Genomic DNA, 20,626 nt, shown 5'->3' with positions numbered 1-20,626 from the left:
GCTGACAGGTTTTGTCACTACACAGTCACAGAGATGATAAAAGGAGGTGTTATTCTGGGTTTAATTCCAATAAGAAGCAAAAATACTAGAGAGTGACTTATAACAGCACTATTTTTGCCACCATCCAGTGAATAGTTACCTGTAGTTGATACGTAAAGATAAGTAAAGGGGTTTTCATTTCTGAAACAGCAACAAAAGACATCGCAAAGCAAAATCAAGTAAAGAAGATCAGGTTAAAATCCATCTGAGTTAATCTTGCCAAGGAAACAGAGGAAAATGTAAAGATTCTTTGAGATGCATAGGTTGAGAGTACTGAGCACTTTGTACTTTGTCATGGCTAACTTGGAGCTATTGCCTGTTCAAAGTGAAATAATCACTGGACTGGAAGTTTGTGATGAGTACAGCAGGTTTGTGGATATCCTGAGTGCTTGGAGGTCCAAATTTTATGTAGTATTCATTGAACTGTCAATATGCTTGTATTATTTGTTACATAGTGTTTTATGTTGTACTGAAATAATCAGTGTTACACTCCCAGCCTTCTCCTTGTCACCTGCTGGCTGCCGAAAAACACTGCTCTTCTTTCTCAGAGCACAACTGCTCTGATTCTCAGTGTCTTTTGCAATACACAAAATGTGCAAAGGAATCAGCTCAAGCACCTCACAAGCTTGCTGCTGCTCAGTGTTATGCAGAATTGTGGTGATAGAGGTCCCCAGGTGAGACTGGCAGATGTCACCACAGTCTGGATTACAGAGGCACAGCTCACCTGCCTGCTCCTCTGCCCCTCTCTGACTTGGACACAACTAGGAGAGAGGAATTTGCAAAAATGGTTGTAGGGTTGTGGTTCTGGTTTGCTCTCTCCTCATAAGTCATCATGGTTTCTTGAGGTTTTGAGCTTGCTGGTGTGATGCTGGAGGGTTTCCCTGGAGTTTTGGTGTGAGGCAGTTCCTAGGGACTCTGCTGAGTCTAAAGTCTGTTTTGTAGTTATGGTGACTGAGGGACAGGTTTCAGTGGGAACCTGGTATCCTTTCTGTCACATGCTCTTGGTCAGGAAGAAGGTGGGCAAGGACAGACAGATGAAAAAAGTCCCACATAAGGACTTGGCCTCAGACATCACCCACAGAGAAAGAAACTGCCTGAAACAGAAGGCAAGGAAATAGAATATACTGTGCTATGGTCACTAGAAGTTCAGAGGGCTCAAATTGCCCTGATCCACAGGAAAGGATCATTTCCATGCTACACTTCTGGTAACACTGACACGTGGAACTGAAGGCAGAGAGGGTCTATTAATCTGTGAAGGTGGAGCTCTTGTCCAAAATATATGCCCTATCTAAGTGACTTCTGACTTTTGCAGCTGACTTGAGCAGTGTTCAAGGCTTTAGAAGTCTTGAAGAACTGTAAAAGGAAGGATGGAAAGAAAACAGAAGTGCAACATGGATTTGGCAGAGCTAGAATGTGCAGAACCAGCCAAATCCTGGCTCTGAGCAATGATTTCTCAACTCTAACCTGTTAAAGGTGTATATTTCTGAAAATTGGCTCCATTAATTTCCAGATTTGAAAGCTCAAATCTAGATGGACTCAAAAAACCCCATTGAATACAATGTGAGATGGGAATTCCTGATGAAAGGACTATGGGGTAGAATAATAGAAACTGGCAGAGAAATGTTAGAAGACCACAAAAGGAGGGGCTGATAATGAGAAGTACTTCTTAAAGCTAGGGGAAGGTGATGCTAGAGAGGCTGTACATTAGAGAAAGAAAAAGAAGTTATGCACATGGGACTGGAAATGGAGAGAACTGCTTGTGAGCAAAAACCCAGCTCTTGTCTGGTGTAGCAGAACAAAATTTACTGAAGAATGACAATGTTATCCAAGCACCAGGAGAATTTGCTGTGATAAAAAACACTGGTGCAAGAACAAATATTTATACATTGGACATAATCTCAGGCAACAACTGTGAAGATAAAATGCCAGAGAAATGAGATCCTGAAAAAAAATCTTCCAGCACCTACACTCCCAGTTTAAAAGAGGAGTCTGAGGGATCATATGCCATAACCCCCAGGAAGGGCTCAGACCCACAGTGAATGCTCCACCAAGCTCTCGGGAATACTGCCAGCCTTGTTGAGCTATTGCAGATGTTCACAGAGCCACGTCCAGAGATTTCTCTAGAAGAGAGGAAATGAGAGCATAAGAGCAGAAAAGGAGGAAGATGACAAATCCCACAAACAGCCTGACCTATCCACTGCCACTCCACTGCCTACTCCCTCCCTGATGCTGTCCAGAAACTGAATCCCACATTTCAAGTACTGTCTGCCTTCTCAGTCTCTATGCTAGTCACTCCCAGTCTTCTTATCTCCATCCATCAACTTGCTAATTTCTTCCAGGAAGGCTGATAAACCACCCTTCTCACTCCTGCCCTTGGGTCTCTGCTCTCATCCACCACACACCCAGAAACACAACATCCTTTCCTACATGGACCTTTTATTCTCACCATGTGCACACAAGCACACATCATCCCTCTAGTCCAGTTATCTCACTCCTTCAGCGAAGTTTTCTGATGATGTCACAGACTCAAGTTAGCCACCACTTTGAAGGTGATGTCCCACAGATCAAAAAGTCTCTGGAATCCAAAAACCAGGCTTGTTTTCTTTCTCTCTATTCCTACAAAATTATTTAATATTTTAAAATATTAGAAGTCCAGAAATGAAAGGATTGTAAAAAGATCTCAACCATTCACCGATTCTCGTCAGGGTAACTTCTTTCTTTCTCAAGCAGACTTCCCAAGTTGCGGCAACCTCCTGAACTTCCCCTTTTGGGATCCTACAGAAGGTCTCTGTGTCACTTGGAAGGTCTGGTACCATCTCTGCTCCTCCCAGTAGCCTGACAGCACCCTCTGATGAAAAACAAAAGTGTTTTTTGAACTACTGACCACTGCTCTTAAGATCAGGAGTGAACTCTTATCCTCAAAAGGCTTCCTCCTGGAAGGTGGTCCACATTTTGCATGCTGGATGCTGTTCTGGTCCTCACATTCCTGGTCCTCACTGCTCAGATATGATCCATTTAAATGGGAAAGGTTCAAAGAAGGACAAAGACTATCAAAAGTCTGGGGAAAAAGAAACCAGGACACTGCCACCCCAAAAGGCAATGACTAGGGATAAGATAGAGATAGAGCACTTCAGCAAGGTAAGATAGAGCACTTTAGCATCTCTTTGAAAAGAAATAATGGAGGATGTAAAATTAATTAGCTGGAATCAATGTGAAAAATAAAAGAATGTTCTAGAAGAACTTGTAAATCCATGGAACTACACAAGAAGGGATAGGAAACAGATAGTTTAGACTTTATTAGAGAGGAATCATGGAGTCAGGAGCAGCCCTCTAGTTAAAATCAGCAGCAGCACAAAGAGCATCAGAAGGAAACATCATTAAGTTTACCTTGTCCTTACTGTTCTCTGGACAGCTGCTCTGGAGAGTAACCACTCTTGGATACAAGATTCCTGGTCTGAAACCAGTCACAGAAAGTTCCTGGGCAAGAACTGTGAGAACATGGGCAGAATTTACCCACCTGCTTCCAGCATGCAGGTCTCACCTCCCTCCTGTGCTGCTCTAAGTTGGTGTCACTGCATTCTGCAGATGGATGGGGCAGCAGGCCACTTATCACTCCCTGACATCTTTGCCACAGTGTTCTTGGAGCAGTCTTTTCCAACTTAAGGCAGCCACTTCCACGCCAGGTACACCAGCATACAGATATTCATAAAATAAGTATTCTATTTGTTCATTTATTTATTTTTACATGTATGGTACTTACAGTGCATGTTTTATATCCAGCTGTTATTTTGAGGAATGCTCAGAGTGAGGACATTCATGTGCCCACCACAGTATTGTTGCCATAGGTACCAGCAGAAGCCTGAGTGTTTGTAGCTTGGCTCTGCAAGGTTTTTCAGGCAGAAAGGAAAATTTCAAAGCATCACAATTACTGTAAACCCAAGAAATGAAGAAAGATGGGCCAACAATTTTTGGCAAACATGTTAAAAAACAATGTCTGTGGAAACTGATGCTATGATTAAAATCTTTCAAGCTTGGACGGCAAGAGAAGTGCTAGACTAGTGGATAAGCAATACTTTCAGCAGCGTTGTGCTCTGTTGTAAAAGCAAGACTTCTTGCCCTGTCCAGGCCCCTTCTCTGTGGTTACAGGCAGCACTTTTTTCCTTTGAATTGCTCTATATTGGTCTTTGTCCACTGCAGCACTAGCTGAAGCAATGACAAGCAGGAATTCTGATGAGTGAAAAACCTGTGAACCACCTGACCAGGTATTGAATTGGGGCTTTAAAGTCATGCTTTAAACCACACACCTTGCAGGATATGGTGTCAGTAACTTCCCCATGACAGAGCCAGGACTTTGAGTTGTTCTTGAGTTAGCTGAGTTACTCACATAAGAACTGTAGAACCACAGAATCATTTAAGTTGGAAAATACCTCTAAGATCATCAGGTCCAATCATTAACCCAGCATTGCCAACTCCACCATTAAACCATGTCCCCAAGGGCCAAATCTACACATCTTTTAAATACCTTCAAGGATGTTCACTCCACCATGTCCCTGGAAAGCCTGTTCCAGTGCTTGACAACCCTTTCAGTGACAATTTTTTTTCTTAGTATCCAACCTAAACATTCCCTGGTGACAACTTGACCCTAAACCTGGGGCAACTTGATTCCATTCCCTTGTTAATTGGCAGAAGAGACCAACTCCCACCTGTCCATGACCTTCCTTTCAGGTCATTGCAGAGAGGTGTAAAGTGCTCCCCAACCCTCCAGACTAAACACTCCCAGCTCTCTCAGCCACATCTCACAGGACTTGTGCTCCAGACCCTTCTCCAGCTCTGTTGCCCTTCTATGGACTTGCCTCCAGCACCTCAGTGTCTTTCCTGTAGTAAGTGGCCCAAAACTGAACCCAGGATTTGGGTGTGTCCTCCGCAGTGCCCAGCACAGAGGAACAATCACTGCCCTGGTCCTGCTGGCCACACCATTGCTGATACATTCAGGATGTCCTTGGCCTTCTTGGCCAGCTGGGCACACCCTGGCTCTTGTTCACCCGCTGTTGATCAGCATCCCCAGGGCCTTTCCCTCTCAGCAGCTTTCCAGGCACTCTGTCCAGCCTGGAGCTGCAGGGATTGTTGTGACCCAGGGACAGGACCCAGCACTTGGCCTTGTTGAACCTCACAAAACTGGCCTCAGCCCATGGATCCAGCCTGTGCAGAGCCCTCTGCAGAGCGTCCCTGCCCTCCAGCATCAGCACTCCACTCAACTTGGTGCCTTCTGCAAACCGGCTGAGGGTGCTCTTGATTCCCTCTCACCCAGATCATCAATAAAGATAAAAAGGGCTGGCCCCAGCTCTGAGCCCTGGGGACACCTCTGGTGACCAGCTGGATGCAGCACCACTCACCACCACTCCCTGGGCTTGGCCACCCAGCCAGCTCCCACCCTGTGAACAGTGCACCCACCAGCAGCAGTTTATCCCAGGAGATGCTGTGGGAAAGTGTCAAAGGCTTTGCTGAAGTCCAAGCAGACACATTCCCAGCCCTTCCCTCACCCACTGCCTGGTCACCTTGCCACAGAAGGAGGTCAGCTGGGTCAGACACGACCTTTCACAAATCTCCTGGTTTCCTGAGTGCATCCATGAAGGCATTCAGGATGATCTGCTCTATGACCTTCCACAGCACTGAGGTCAGGTTGCCAGGCCCTGCAGTTCTCTGGATATTTCTTTTGGCCCTGCTTGTACATGGGCATTGTTTTTGCAGTCAGCTGGAACCTCCCTGGTGAGCCAGGGCTGCTGGTAAAGGATGGAAGAGGTCTGGTGAGCACTTCCACCAGCTCCCCCTGTGCCCTTGGGTGGATCCCATCTGGCCCACGGACCTGTGTGCATCCCAGTGGTGCAGCAGGTCACTGACCATTTCCCTTTGGATCACAGGGGCTTCATTCTGCTCCCCACCCCTGAATTCCAGCTCACAGGGCTGTGTGCCCCAAGAACAATGGTGTTACTATTACAGACTGAGGCAAAGAAGGCATAAAGCACCTCAACCTTTCTTACTCTTTGTTGCTGTTTCCTACCACACCCAGTATAGGATGGAGCTTGTCCTTAGCCCTCCTTTTGTTGCTGATGTATTTATAGAAACTGTTTTATATGGCAGTAGCCAGATTAAGTTCTAGATGGGCTCTGACCCTTTCAATGTTCTTCCCGCATAATCCCACAGTTAAAAGTCCTTATTGTCATCCCAAATTGCCCTTTCTCCAGAGGTCAGAAACTTTCTTTTCCAAGTTCCAGCCCAAGCTCTCTGTTCAGCCAGGCTGGTCTTCTTCACTGCTAGCTCATCTTTTGGCACATGGAGATGCCCTGCTCCTGTGCCTTGTGCCTTCAGATTTACTTCTTGAAGAATATCCAATGTTCCCCAATTCCTTTGCTCTTCAGGACTGCCTCCCAAGTGACTCTGTTGCTACGCATATGCTAACCAAGGAAAAAATGGCATTTCAGATCACAGAAATTCAGAGACCCGTGTTACCATGAAATATGAGTCTCTGAGTTATCTGACCTTGCCTGCTGGAAATTGGCAGAATCCCCAAAAAATGGGGAGGGGGAGTAGTTTACTTGACATCAAGAAGGCTTATTCTTTCATCTCTTGTGCATACCATCTACAGAATACTAATGTTCCTAAGAGGCTGAGAGTTATGAATCAAGTTTGGTATATAATTATTTTTCTTCATCTGTTATCTGCAAAGTATCCAACTGCCTGTCTTTCCATTCAGCACCTTCAGGAGACCTACCCTGAGTACAAAGGAAATGTGACTTAAAGGCCAGACAGGAGAAAAAAAAAAGTAAGCAAGCTATTTTTTATGCTTTTCCGCGATGTCTCAGAGTTATCAAAAGCCAAGGACTTCAGGGAAAGATGTCCCAGACAGAGGCACCATGGAGGAGGGGGAACTGTCTGACTCATAATCCTTGCTAGCCATCTAAAGCACTAAAGAAATCTACATACTAAACCTGAGTAATTTCCAAAGATGCAGCACTGGTTCTCCCTCCATGATTTAGGAAACCCAATCACAGTTACACTCCAACAGGCAAGTCTAAATGCTGCTAAAAGAGTTTATTAAAGACCATACTAACAGTTCTCATAACAATGGCACGTACAATGATTCAAAATCATGACAAATAGTGTGGAGTTTTGAAGAGCATTATTATAACACAACATGGACAAGAACAAAGCAGATGTGCTGTCTCAGAACTCTACAAGCAGGCCCATGAAATACAGGAGTCACATCATACAGCTACACAAGTGTCAGAGAAAATAGAAAGGAAAAAAAAAAGTCATTCAATATGCAGTCCTTGAATTTATTGACAGTATTACAGTACTTTATGGGCAAGGACTGGCTTGTTCCAGCTGCACTTTCCAGAGCACAAGGGCAGCTGGAAAAGCAAAAATATCCCCAATAAAAACCCTCCAACAAACATGCCTCGGGTGCAATCACCACTCCAGACCTTCCTGCTTGCGAATTTTCAGTCAGAAGTTCTGACCTCCCTGCAATTACTTTGCTCAGGACAGTGTTTTGTTTTTATAAGAAAACAAAAGCAGGATGCTTCTTTAAGACAGTGCAAAAATATTTCAATGGTATTGTCAATGGTATTATAAGATTAATGACAATCAGCATGGATCAACCACAGCACGGCCAACAGCATCTCCAAGATCAGAAGCAAATGGACGTGCTGCCCCTTGACCAGCACTCCAGACTGAGGGATTGCAGAGGGGAGGTGTGTTCCTCTCTCCCAAGCAACCCATCATTTCTGGGTTCATAGTGAGGAATGGTCTTAGCTACTCCAGGGTAATAAAATGCTACAGAAAGCCTGCAATATTAAATTATCCAATCCTCTGTCAAACACTAACAAAAGAATATTGAAGTGGAAAAAGCACTAGCAGCCATGTGATTGTTAATGGCTCTAACTCTACGACTCTAACGCTGATCCCATCCCGACCGTGTCGGTCACGGCAGCCCGAGCGTGCCTTACAGAGCTGAGCAGCTTACATCACCTCCACGGCCAGCAGGGACTCCCAGCAGCACGTGGGGATCTGTATTCTCCGAGACACACCAGCTAATTACAGCTGCAGCCTGCTCCTGGTGTGCTGCCTTGGCAGTTTTTGGCTACGAGATCTCCAGCCCCACCGCGGGCTCGTGGCCCCGGCCTGGCCCGCGCTCACAGCAGCACATCCGTGGACATACATTCATTGGGTGTGCATCCTCAGAGCCATCTGCAACCTCTTCCTCGAGCAGATGTTGAGGTGTCTGTATATCACGTTGGCATGATCTGTGTCAGAAGATCCCCAGGCAGCTCCACAGTACGTGAATTCAATGAGAGATAACTGTGCTTTGTCAACCCCCCCACAAATCATCTCCTCCCAATTTCCACACAGTTGTGTTTGCATCGTAGTGTGATTACGCAGAACCTTTTTAATGCCTGCCAAATTCAGAGGATAAAATCACAGTGCTGCATATCAACAAAACCCAGCAATTCCAGCCTCCAATATAAAATAATTTATGTACACAAAGCAGAATTTACATGTTAAATAAGAAGAGATTGTCTCATTCTCTACGGTGTCTTACCCAGCTACTAAAAAATAAATAATTCACATCAGATTGATGGATTTGTTTCCTATACAGCACACGTGCGCTATCGGAGCTGACAAAGACAACATGAAAAAAACCTTTTGCAATTAATAAAAGAATTGTTGAACACTTGCACATATTGGCACAAGGCAGAAGAGGAAAGGGAACATAACACAGCTCAGCTCAGGTGCCTTCCTCTGTGGAGCGGGACTCAGATTTCAGCTTCACAAATTCCTTGGCAACTTCATCGTTGGTTCTCTGAGAGAGAATCCTCAGGATTGTGAGTCCAGTCTCATCCATGTGAATCCTGCGCCCGAGGGGGCACCAGCAAGCACAGCTTCCTTTGTCTGCTATGTCTCTGAGCTGCATCACTGCTATCCCCAGAACCCGGTCCTCCCGGGCAAAGCAGTAATCCTTCACACAGACTTGGAGCTCGTAGGCATCAGGACCATCTTCATTCCCCAGGATGCTGAAAAACACACACAAGTTCACTTATAGTGTGTGGACTGCAAAAACAAAGGTGCAAGAAGCTGACTGGAGGGCTCTGATACGTCACAGAAAACTCCTTTCTACAGAAAACCCTGGTCAGAGAGATAAGTAAAATCTGCAGCATGTGGTCATTTTTGTCAATTTATAGCAGATAAAGAAATCTGGTTGCTGAAGAAAGAAAAACAAGCACTCCTTTCAAGGTGCCTTTGCAACTTGTGTGTGTTTGTGTGTGTGTTAAACTGTGAAATGAGAGGAGCGGGAAACATTAAAGCCATACTAATAGATTTTCAACTCAGATGACTTTAAACATTTCTGCTTCTGCTAAGGGTGGCTTCATTTCAGAAGCACTATTTTAATTAGATGAAGTCTTTGTTAAAGATTCAGGACCTTCCATTAATGTGAAAGCTAATAAAAAAAATCCCCAACCCTTCTGATGTTTCTAAAATAAAAGAATAAAAGGAACAAAATCTCTTCACTTAGAGGAAGCCTGCCTTTCCTCAGAGAATGGAACAATTATATGAACACTCCCTTCTCTCCCTTCTCCCCCAGATGTTTACAGTTTTTGCTGGTTAGTTCTGCTCATCTCATTTTTATATGTACAGCTGAGAGAGCTCAAGCCTGCAGCTCCCTCTGTTAGGCCTCCCAAGAAGGAATATGTCCTTGTAGTAATGAAAGAAAATGAAATAAGAAGAGATCAATACTCAATGCTGAGAAACCCAGCAATTTTAGCAGCGCAACTTGCTACCAATTCCAAGGGCTGTATCCTTGGAAACGAGTTCCAAAAGCATGTCCCACAGGTCAAGTTGGGATAAGAATGCACATTAAGATTAAGAAATAAATAAAAATGAACTTTTAGCCTCCACTCTACCAATAAAAAACACCAAGTTCATTAAAATGACAGAGCACTGTAAAATGTGTTCATAGGACACACAGAGCATTTCAAAAGGTAACCAAAGGACACTGCTGGTATAGAACAAACCCCTGCATCCCACCCACAGTAAAAACTTCCATAATCCAGCTTTTATGCCAAGACACCAAAGACAGGACTAAGCTACTGGTTCACATACTCTTCTTGGCCCTAAGCAGGCTGTCTAGGGACACTGGAAAACCCTATCTGCCCCTCTGCTTCTGCACTTGCCATGCCAGAACCTCAGGATATTTTTCACACTTACAAATGAAAGGTTTCATTGTATTTTGGAGCCCAGTTGTTGCTCTTTGACTTGGTTGTGAACTTCCTCTTCTTGTCACTCTGGTGGGGCCCAATCATGGTGATTTCAACAAACGGACGGAACATGCCAGACGTCTGCCACTTCAGGTCATTGGCTGCCACAACTGGAAAAGACAGTCACAACCTGGTTTACAGCAAATACTCATTTGTACTTGTTGCTCTGGACATCCTTCAGCCCTGCCTTGCTTTTAATTTCTTGTTTCTAACTCAAAACATGACAGTGTCACAAAACACATGGCAGGAATTCTTTTGTAATGCAAGGATATGCTGTTTTGATCTAGTTTAAGTTCTGTGAAGGGAATTTAATCTTTGGGACAGTATGTAACTTCTGCCATACAGATTGTCAAGAAATAAGCCCAAGAAAACAGGCATTCATTCCTCCAGCTCAGGGCAGGCTGCCCTAACAGTTCCATACTTACCATTATGTGTGGGATAAGGAAAAAACCAGGGGTATTTTGGAGGCCAATATTAAGGTCTATGTTGAAAAGGAAAATGGGACTGCAGGTAAGACAAATAAAGCCCATGAGCTGTGAGTGGTTCCAGGATCCAGAATTATTAGCTTTTAAATCTCATTCTGCAGGTCACTGCAGGGAACAGACTGAAGCAGAGGAAATTGCTCTGAAAATCAGCTTTTGCACTTCAGTGTAGATTTAACCAGAAGAGAGGCCTGAAGAACTGTTTATATAAATCTTCAGAGGAAATTAAACTAGTTAAGTATGCTGTATTCAAGCAAAGGAGAGGAAGGAGGAAAAGGAACCCTGGGATGAATCACTGCTTTGGTTATTTCTAGAGTGGCTGTTCAGGGACCAGCGTGGCCTTCAGCATGGGGGAGAGGAGCCTCTGAACTCTCACTGGCTCTGTGATCTCTGGGTGTACACTGAGCAGTTTCGCAAGATCAGCCTGCCCTGTCCTCTGCAGCACAGACTAAACTGTGGCGCCTGGCGAGAGCCATCATCTGATTTTTGTTTACTTGCATGCACCGCTGCCAATAAACAACCGGGCTGTGAACTGCCATGTCACTGCCTGGACAAGCTTATTTGCTGTTTCTCTACGTGTCCCTGATGTGAAACAGAGAAAACAGTTCTGGCCTGAGATCCCACGAGCTAGCACAGAAATATCCTGACTGTCAGCTGGAGCTGCCCCGGCCAGCCTGAGCAGCAGCATGTGCTTTGCCGTACCTTTCACCGTGACCTTGTGCTCCCCAGTTCCTGGGTGGGTGTACAGGTCGATCTGGATGGACACTTCCCCCACAGGATCATCCACACCGGAGCCTGTTGGAAGAAAATGGACAGCCCCCCATGCACACATGGATTACTGGTCACTGGTGCAAGCTTTATGGCCTCAGGAAGACAATGTGGTGTTTTCACAGCACACCTCCCAGAGCCAGCTGTTCAGTCAGCACCCAGAATGTCAAGGTAATGCAAGATAACATCAGGCTCACATGCCCAACACGCATAAACACCAACACTTCTTCCATTCCACCAAAGATTGCATCCTGTTAAAAACATCAGTGAAGATTTTTAAAGAATTTAAAAGACCTAATGCTCAACAGAGGACCTTCACAGGGAGCAAGGATTTTTCAGAGGTTCCTGCCAAGCTACTGTGTACACATGCAGGCATTCCAGTGGTGGGCATTGGCATTCCTGTCTGCTCAGGGAAGTGGGGAGGCAAAAAAAAATCAACAACAGAAGGAAAAGGAGGAGAGGACATCACACAACAGAGGAAATATAGGGGAAAAAATATATAGGTATTAGTGATTTGCACAGAGCTGCATGCAGTCTCACCCTCCAATAACCTTTTGCATGTTATATATCACCTAAAAGTTGTCATCCTGACTGTTTATCTGCTTCCCTCTGCAGGATGATGAGAACCCCTTCTGTATTGTGCATCAAAAATGATGAGAGAGAAGCACTCTTATCATAAGACTTGCATACTTTCTCCCTTTATCAATTAGCCAGGGAGAAAACAAGATGCAGCTTCATAAGAAAAAGACAATATGTTTGCAAAAGAGGGAGATCTCATGAACCTTACAATTCATATATTATGATTTTTTCCAACTTTTAAACTTTTAATCATAATTATCATTATCGTGTAATATGTGGAAATTACATTTATCTGAGTAATAAAATTAAGATGTCATGTAAATTATAGAAAATGACTACTCTGCAAAATGAAAATCAAAGTTTGGATAAGAGAGTGAGATTGATTTGACTTTCTCTTTGATAACTGCCTGACCTCAGTTTGACAATTAGCAACGCTGTTGTAATTGAGATACCTAGAGGCATTTATTGAGTATCTATGAATAGCAGTTATTTTGTCAAATTTGAGGGTAAGATACATGTGAGGGTAAGTGAAAAACTGGTCTGTTTGAAATTCTAGATTGAAGGATATCATTACACAAACATTTTGATTAGACTGATCTAACAAGTCAACTTTCACAAGAATGGTCTGCAGGCAGTAAAAACACTAATTTAAAAACCAAGAGGTTGAATGCCAACCTGTGCAATCCTCTGAGGAAAATTACATGCCACAGAACTGTAGGCAGTGAAAGTCACATTAATATACCAGTAAAAGTGTCTGAGCAACCAAAACAGAACCTCGTAATATTACCTCAGGGTAGGGTCTCATTCTTGATAAGAGTACATTAAACATCTTTAGGCTGTAACAAATATGGTCTTGAATGTACTGTTTCCTCCCCCCTTAGAAGGGCAATAGTGGATTTTTTTTTCTGTATATAAGCACAGAGCTTTAAAATTGGTAGGCTTAATTATTGACCTGATCTGAGGGTATGGGTCTGTCACTTACACCGCTGGCATTTTCCACAGGAACAGACAGGATTACCAAGAGTATGTTATGGCCACATCCACAGAAACATCAGCCACCAAACATTCAGGTCTTTATCGATCTTTAGTGTAACAAGTAGGTTATAAAGGAGATGCTGATGCCTCAGAAGAATGAGAGCAGAATCATCCCGTTATTTCTGAAGAAGACAAAACTCATATTACAGGGTTTTTTCCTACTTTCATTCTTGTCTTTTCATATAAAAATCTTGTTCCATGAACTGAAATTTTCAGAGACAAAAAACTGCTCTGAAGATGGCCAACAAAAATATTCTGAGCATGTATAAGGGTGTGTATACACATAAATGTACATTTAGTGACAAGCAGATTTAGTTCTTGACATGAAAGCCTCATTGGTATTGCAATGCTGAAAAGTGAAACTGCAGAACTGAGCTCGTGCAACGGGTTATAGATGTGTTTCACCTGAGATAATAAAAAGACTTTGGACAGAAAAAAATAAAGAGACGAAACACTGCAAGACTTAATGTTTAGCAGTCTCCTGGGCATCCAGACCTTTAGATAACCCCCCTTCAAGCCAGACAGTTCAAGCTTGGCCATAACCTTGAGTGCATATCCAACATTCCCATGTATTACAGTAGCCCTTCTCAGCAGACCACGCACATGCAAGCCCGAGACTTGAAACATACACCCCATGGTAAAGGGCAAGGGAACAAGTCTGCAGCATCTCCCAAAAACCAGTCCATTTTCAAGACAGCTTTCACATCCCATGAATAAATCTCAAGCTTGGGAACAGGCTCTCAGGCAGGGTACAAACTTCCAAACCACACAACCTGTGGCTCAGTCTGTGGGATGCAAGCACTTGGTGGAAGTTCACTTCTACAAGGGAACTACAGGGAACAGGACTCTGGGAAAGGTTTCTGAGCATGGGCAAGATGACTTCAAAAGCAAGGCAGTTGGGTAATGTTGTTATGGTAACAACATTAATCTTGAACATACCCTTATCAGGAAGAATGTCCTCATTAGCGGTAAACCTTATACCTTTCCCATCATGCACTGAGACATGAATTCAAAAGGCAAGAAAGCAAGCAGGATAAAGAGAGAAGAGTATGAATTACAACACAATTAGCAATGTCACTTAAACACAAGGCAAATATTCTAGTTCTTAACAGACAAAATATCCTCCTAGGTCTTCTGCACCAGGATTTGGAGAGCAAGAATGTCTGCAAGTAAGGCACAGTCTGGGTTGAAACAGAACAGAATTTGTGCTGGCATACCAAAATTGCAGCCCTGATCCAAACCTGCAGAGCAAACATTTAGCAGCATAGTGCCACAGAAACCTGGCCAGTAATGAAATGAAAGCAGTAGGTACCTCACAAACTGGAAGGTGCAACCCCTGAGCAGAGAAGTAAGAGAAACAAACAGCGTTTAAATGATACCGCATGAAGCCGTGTCCTCCATGAGCTTGTGGCACTCACACACATGGAAACCTCAGTCACAGAGCTCTGGTAAGCAGATGTCAGCTGTAAATAGTGGTGCTGTCCCTTCTGTCCCTCCAAACTGTGTTTAGCTCTCCAAACCCATCTACCAGCTGTGGCTAATGAGAAAGATAAGCAAGTAATATCCTTCTTTGCCCCAGTCCTGGGAGGGAGTCACAGAATCACAGAATATGCAGAGCTGGAAGGGTCATTGAGTCCAACTCCTGACCCTCCTGAGTCACATCTTCTACATGACAGCATTGTCCAAACATTTCTTGAACTCTGTCAGGCTTGGTGCTGTGACCACTTCCCTGGGGAGCCTGTTCCAGTGCCCAACCACCCTCTGGGTGAAGAACCTTTTCCTGATATCCAACCTAATCATCTCCTGACACAACTTCAAGCTCCTGCCTCAGGTCCTGTCACTGGTCAGCACAGAGAAGAGACTGGAGTCATGATTTTCTCAGAGATGTGCCAGTACTGATTCTGCAGATATTAAGTGGCATAGCTCAAACCTTTCATTCCCCAAACAGAGTCCAAAATTATCAAGCCTTCTAACGTACAAGATACTCATTTTGACCAAGCACACACAGTACTTGTTCCCTACAATGGCTTAGACTAAGCCACAAAGAAATGTCATCAGTTAGCCTTGAGATTTAACTGATGACCTCATAACGTGTGCATATGATGCCCTAAAGCCAGAGCTTCATTCTTTCTAAGCTTCTTAAAAAAATACATATATACCCATGCACCCACTTCTGTGGCAGCTCTTTATATTCCTGCTTCTGAGAGGTAATGATAATGTTCCATTATCTTTGTGTCTCTGCTAAATATTTGCCCTCAGTGAAGTTTTACAGTCAAATCATGCATTGCATGAAGACGCCTTCTCCTCTCAGCTTTGAATTTGTCACTTTTGTGACTTCAGTGAACTTTTCTTTCTCTAAGTTTAAGTACTTCTGCTTGTAATATGGGCTGCAGAACATTAGTCCTGCACACTTCCTTGTATCTTAGCTCAGCATGACAATTTAACAGTATCCACATAAAAAACTGGCTTAAATTAATTCATAGTTTGGATATACAATGGGAAATATGTACACAGAACAGCAGAGATTGCAAGCACTCAAGTGTGCACTCCAGTTCCTCATCAGAACGTGGCTTGTGTGAGGGATGGCATCAGCCAGGTTCCTGGAGTCCTTAGTGGATGTAGCAGTCTTTGACCTATCTGGCCACTGGATGTCATCGTTGCTCTGCTGGGACACAGCTACAGGACCATTCTCTCAAAGGTACTGGTTTTTTATTTAATTTCAGTGTTTTAATGCAGAAGATTAGACTGTGCTGCTGTAGGCAGGGATCACAGAATCACAGAGCCATCACAGCTGGAAGAGACCTGCAAGGTCATCTAGTTCAACTGTTAATCCAGCACCACCAAAATCATCCCTAAACTATGTCCCCAAATGCCACCTTCAGACACCTCTTGTACACTTCTAGAGATCATATACTTCTCCACCATCTCCCTGGGCAACTTCATCCAATGTCTAGCCACCTTTTAAATGAAAAAATAAATTTTAATATCTAACCTGAACCTCCCCAGGCACAACTTCATGCCATTTTCTCTCATCCTATCAATTGAGACGTGACAAAAAAGACCTACTTGCACCTCACAACCTCCTTTCAGGTAATTTCAGGTCCCCTCTGAGCCTCCTCTTCCAATGATTCAGTCCAACTAAAACTAAACCAAACTTCTTTAGAAACAAACCCTGTTTTGCTCACAAAATCTCTGAACTCTGCACTGCTAAGGGAATGCTTGTATCAAGCAGCCTCATCTGCACACAAGGGCAAGTATGGGAGCTAGGGAGTGCTTTCCCCTTGATCCTAGGGCTTGGTGTGATGACAAGCTGGCAGAGTTAGTACAGTCTGTAGGGTTACCAGCTCTCTTAGGCTTGGAATGACTGAAAGAAAAATGATCCCATGCAAAAAGATTGCAGAAGGATATGCCATGGAGTTGTATGACTTCGCTGTGGGGATGAAGTAGCTTAATGCAAGGCTTTTAATTAACAGCCTGAAATCACAAAAATACCAGTTTTTGTTTAGACCCAACCCTTAGTGGCATCTGTCTCCTCTTACCGAGAATAGTTACATTCACAGTCAGTCAGTGAAGGTCCCTGACTAGAGACCAAATTATTATTTGCAATAACATGGAGATGTTCACATGAAAGTAGTGAAATTATCTGTTTACCCCTCCAAATTCAATGAAACAGTGCCACTAAAAGCCATAAGGCTTCTCAGAGAGTCACCAATCAGTTTGTGACCCATCCCAGCAGCTTATTAATATGTTGTGGTGATCTGTAATCATCCAGCTCCCGCATACCCGTACTGGCTGCAGACAAAACAGTGCATTTGTTGCTCTCCTGAGAGACTTCTCCCTTTACAGCCTGTAGCTCCGTGACTCATCACACTGCTGTCACTCATCCTTAGTCAGGCCACACGGGCTGTGACAGCAGCTGGCCTGTGACACAGGCACTGACTAGTTTCTGCAGTGGTGTCTTGCAGAAATGGTGCCTCACAGCACTGCACAAGCCTCAGTACAGTAATTTCAAATTTCACTGAAGCTGCCCACCCACATTCATTCATGAAACGTGACTGGTAAGTGAGGATTGCAGAAAAAAAAGACCACAAACACCCCAGGCCTTATGTTTCACATATTTCTGCTCTTTCCAAATGTAGTCATGGAGTGGCAAATAACCCTCTTTCCCTCTTTCCCAGTTTCAAAAGCTCTGAACTGTCACACTTTCAGAAATGTTACTGCCAAAAGCGCTCTACAAACTGGCAGTACAAGGGAGAGAAATTATGAGCAGAGCCAAGAGCTCCATTGAACTCTGCCAACACGAAAAGAGTCTTACCCTGAGCTGTCTGAGACTGGACAAATGTTTTGATGAGAGTGTCCGTGGTCTGAGTGTAGAGGGAGAGAGCATATCTAAGTGACTGTAGGTCTGGACTCTTCTCCAAGAAGGTTTTCTTCAGACCATTCCCACCAGCATGGAAATATTGCTAAGAGTAAAAAGAAACAGGAAAGTTTTCTGAGCAAGAATTGCAACCAGCAACCAACATGTATGTGCAGTTGTGTGTACAGATAGGAAACAGCTGGAAAAATTCACAGAACAGCTTCAGTACTGGAAACCCAGGTCTCAGACCAGCTGATGCCAACTGCTCATGGCATTCCTCTTCCAAAGCACTTAAATATGAATATGATGACTCCCAGCACGCCAGTCCCTTTAACCTCTCCAGGTGTACACAATCGTGGCAGTGTTCTCTTAGAGCCCTTATCACTCTGATAGCAGGGACAAACTCCTGCCATCTCCTGAACCAGAACAGAACTGTCCTCCCAAAGAGGATTTGGGGATGGAGTTGGGAACAGCAGAAAGAGAAATAGAATCACTTACTTTGATTGTATCCAGTGCCAGGTCCAGAACAGCACACTGCTTTGGAGTGAGGCTCCTGGTTTCTTCTCTCACCATATGATCCTGCAAACAACCATTGTATTTGACATGAGTGTGCTGTCAGAGGCTAAAGGGAAAGGAGTCCCCAGTATCACCAGTTTCTCCGGATTCATGCTGCATCTATGTGGCGACTTCATTAATTCAGCTGTTCAAGGAAGGTTTAATGGAGTCTCAGAGTCATTTATTATAGCTTAACTTGGAAATAAACTAATTTTCTCTCTTTCTTGCAGGCACAGAAGACATAAATAAGGAAAGAACTGGACAAAGGTAAGTGACAACTTAAAATCACAGTTTGTCTCAAGAAAACCCAAACAGAAGCCTGCCTGCCTGCCACTACTGTCATTCTAGAAAAGCCACAACAAAACTCTCCAAATACCATTTAAATAAAGGAATTCTGAGAGCCAGGCGTTAGTCGAAGTTGTTATATGTGTGTTGTTTGTGGATTTTTTCAGCTCTTCCAACTACAAAGATCACTACTAATTCATTCCGTCATTTGTGTAAAAGAAGAACAGCAAAAGAAAATAGGCTTGCTAAAAGAAGACATTGTTTCCATTAAGATCCACCAACTCTAACAGGAAAAAGCTAGTAATCAATTGGGAAAGAATTCCCTTTTCTGCAGTGGAAGCACATTCCTGTTAGACTCCTGGCTGACTAGAAGGATGTGCAGTCCCTTGGCATTTCACTAAGCTCTTTCTCTCTGATGCTTAGTCTAGGTCTCAGGGGAAAACAGCGTATTCTAGGAAGTCAAAGCTTTGCACAAACCCATATTCTACCTGAGCAGCTGGAGGGTCAGGCCAGTTACTTCAGGTTGGCTTCTAAAGCATTCATTAAAAAAATGCAGGCAAATCGGGCAAAGACTCTTTATCCCTACTTTAAACATGCCATGGAGCCCCTAGACACTTTCCAGGAGGCACATCTGCTAAATTGCCTCTCTGTAAAGCACACCTAGTGTGTGGCATCAAGTGCATGTTTCACAGAGACAGACCTGCTGGCTATCTCGCAGCCTGCTGACTTTTCACACTGCCTGGTGCTGTCCCCATTCATTATCCACTGCAATCCATCTCCTTCCTGCCTGATGGAGACAGGGCTCCCTGTAGTCTAGGGGCAGCACAAGGCATTCTCCACACTTCTCACAGACTTCTGGCTACCAACTTTACACAGGGCAGCCTTGAACTGCACACAAGATGCCTCTCACGTTGTCAGTTTCTCAGACAAGTTCACACTCTGCTTTCTTGAGTAGCAGAGATGTGCCTCAACGTGCCTCTTCCTCCACACAGAACATCCCTGGCCTGGGGACTGTGTGCAGGGCACAGTACTTGGTGAGCTGCAGTGTGCCTTCTGTTGTGATATGCTGTCCTGAGGGGAGCAATAGCTCTCCTCCTTCATGAGCTGGGGGTAATTCAATTGGAGATGATGTGGCTTCACACTTCAGTACACAGAGACCTCAGCACACAGAGGGTAAAGCGTTCTTTTCTCTGTCTGACAGACAGATTAAGTTCAAAATCAGCCAGAGCCCAAGGCCATGTTCATGGGAGAGGCCAGTTTAGTCAGGGTAGCTGTGCTCCCAAGGCAGAGCTACTTTCACATCTGCTAAAATTACTTTCCAGGCCTGCCTGCCAGATTGCCCCAACTGCCACAGAAACCAGGTGGTCAGCACTTTTCTCTCCAACACCTACAGAGCTCATTCAGCCCCACTGAGAGGCCACTCCGCCCGTGCCCATGCTGTCAATGCACAGCAACACATCACTGCTTTCTCTGAGTTTCCCAGTGTCATTTTCTTCAACACATTATGTAAAAATAACCCAGAGACTGGACTGGTAATATTTGCACCTACTCAGAGAGGAGCCCACGACTGTCATTCCTGTGCATACCTGCCCTCTGCAAATCCCACACTGTTCCTATAAAGAACTGTGCACAGTGCTACCTTGCACTTCCCAGATTGCCAGCCAGGAGCAAGAAACAAATATTTACATCAAATAATTATGCAAGTTCAAGCAGAAGTAGTTAAAAAAAAAACAAACAAAAAAAAACCCACAAAAAAAAACCCCACAAAAAAATCCCACAACGCCAAACAACCCAACAAACTTTTCCTGATCTCTCAGACTCATCCTTGTATTCTCCACAGGTATTTTCAGGCTACAGCCTGGCTGTTTACCCTGGGGGCAGCACAAGGGAGAGGAGGCAGCTGCTCCCTGCTCCAGTTGCTGGCTATTAAGCAAACTGAGCAGAGAGAGTCTGATAATAAGTGGGAGGCAGATATGTGGCACCAAGGAGCCAGGTTTATGGTTGGCTTTCTGAGAATTTTAAAATACACTGTGAAATTGATTTGTCATCAGGACGAGAGCCTGTGCTTGTCAGGTCTGTCAGTCTCAGTTTTCAGCTGAGTTATCTGATTCACTAGGGCTCTGTTCTCCCTGTTCTATTTAAGACTAATAAAGCTTAAAATCCATCCCATAATTTTCTCAGGCTTTTAGTGGAACTGAAAAATGCAGAGAAGG

At 44.1% G+C, this 20,626-nt stretch overlaps 1 protein-coding gene across 15 annotated transcripts in view; it reads right to left on the bottom strand.

Annotated features, from left to right (window-relative positions):
- Window positions 1–7,109: 7,109 nt before the first annotated feature.
- Window positions 7,110–20,626, bottom strand: part of UNC13B (unc-13 homolog B) — a 205,960-nt gene continuing 192,443 nt past the window's right edge. For 9 of the 15 annotated variants that reach the window (XM_033085072.1, XM_033085073.1, XM_033085074.1 and 6 more), the window contains 6 exons: window positions 18,072–18,152; window positions 17,532–17,679; window positions 14,156–14,212; window positions 11,537–11,629; window positions 10,303–10,462; window positions 7,110–9,110 (listed from right to left, as the gene is read on the bottom strand). In XM_033085072.1, coding sequence (XP_032940963.1) covers window positions 8,825–9,110; window positions 10,303–10,462; window positions 11,537–11,629; window positions 14,156–14,212; window positions 17,532–17,679; window positions 18,072–18,152 — 825 coding nt within the window. In that variant the 3' untranslated portion in view covers window positions 7,110–8,824. The remainder of the gene's footprint in view (window positions 9,111–10,302; window positions 10,463–11,536; window positions 11,630–14,155; window positions 14,213–17,531; window positions 17,680–18,071; window positions 18,153–20,626) is intronic. The other 6 variants (XM_033085076.1, XM_033085078.1, XM_033085077.1 and 3 more) reach the window with 1 other exon arrangement.

This window comes from Catharus ustulatus, chromosome Z (assembly GCF_009819885.2).
Source record: "Catharus ustulatus isolate bCatUst1 chromosome Z, bCatUst1.pri.v2, whole genome shotgun sequence".
Taxonomy (NCBI): Eukaryota; Metazoa; Chordata; class Aves; order Passeriformes; family Turdidae; genus Catharus; species Catharus ustulatus.
The sequence above is the reverse complement of the archived record's forward strand: the minus strand, read 5'-3'. Positions and strand labels throughout refer to the sequence as shown.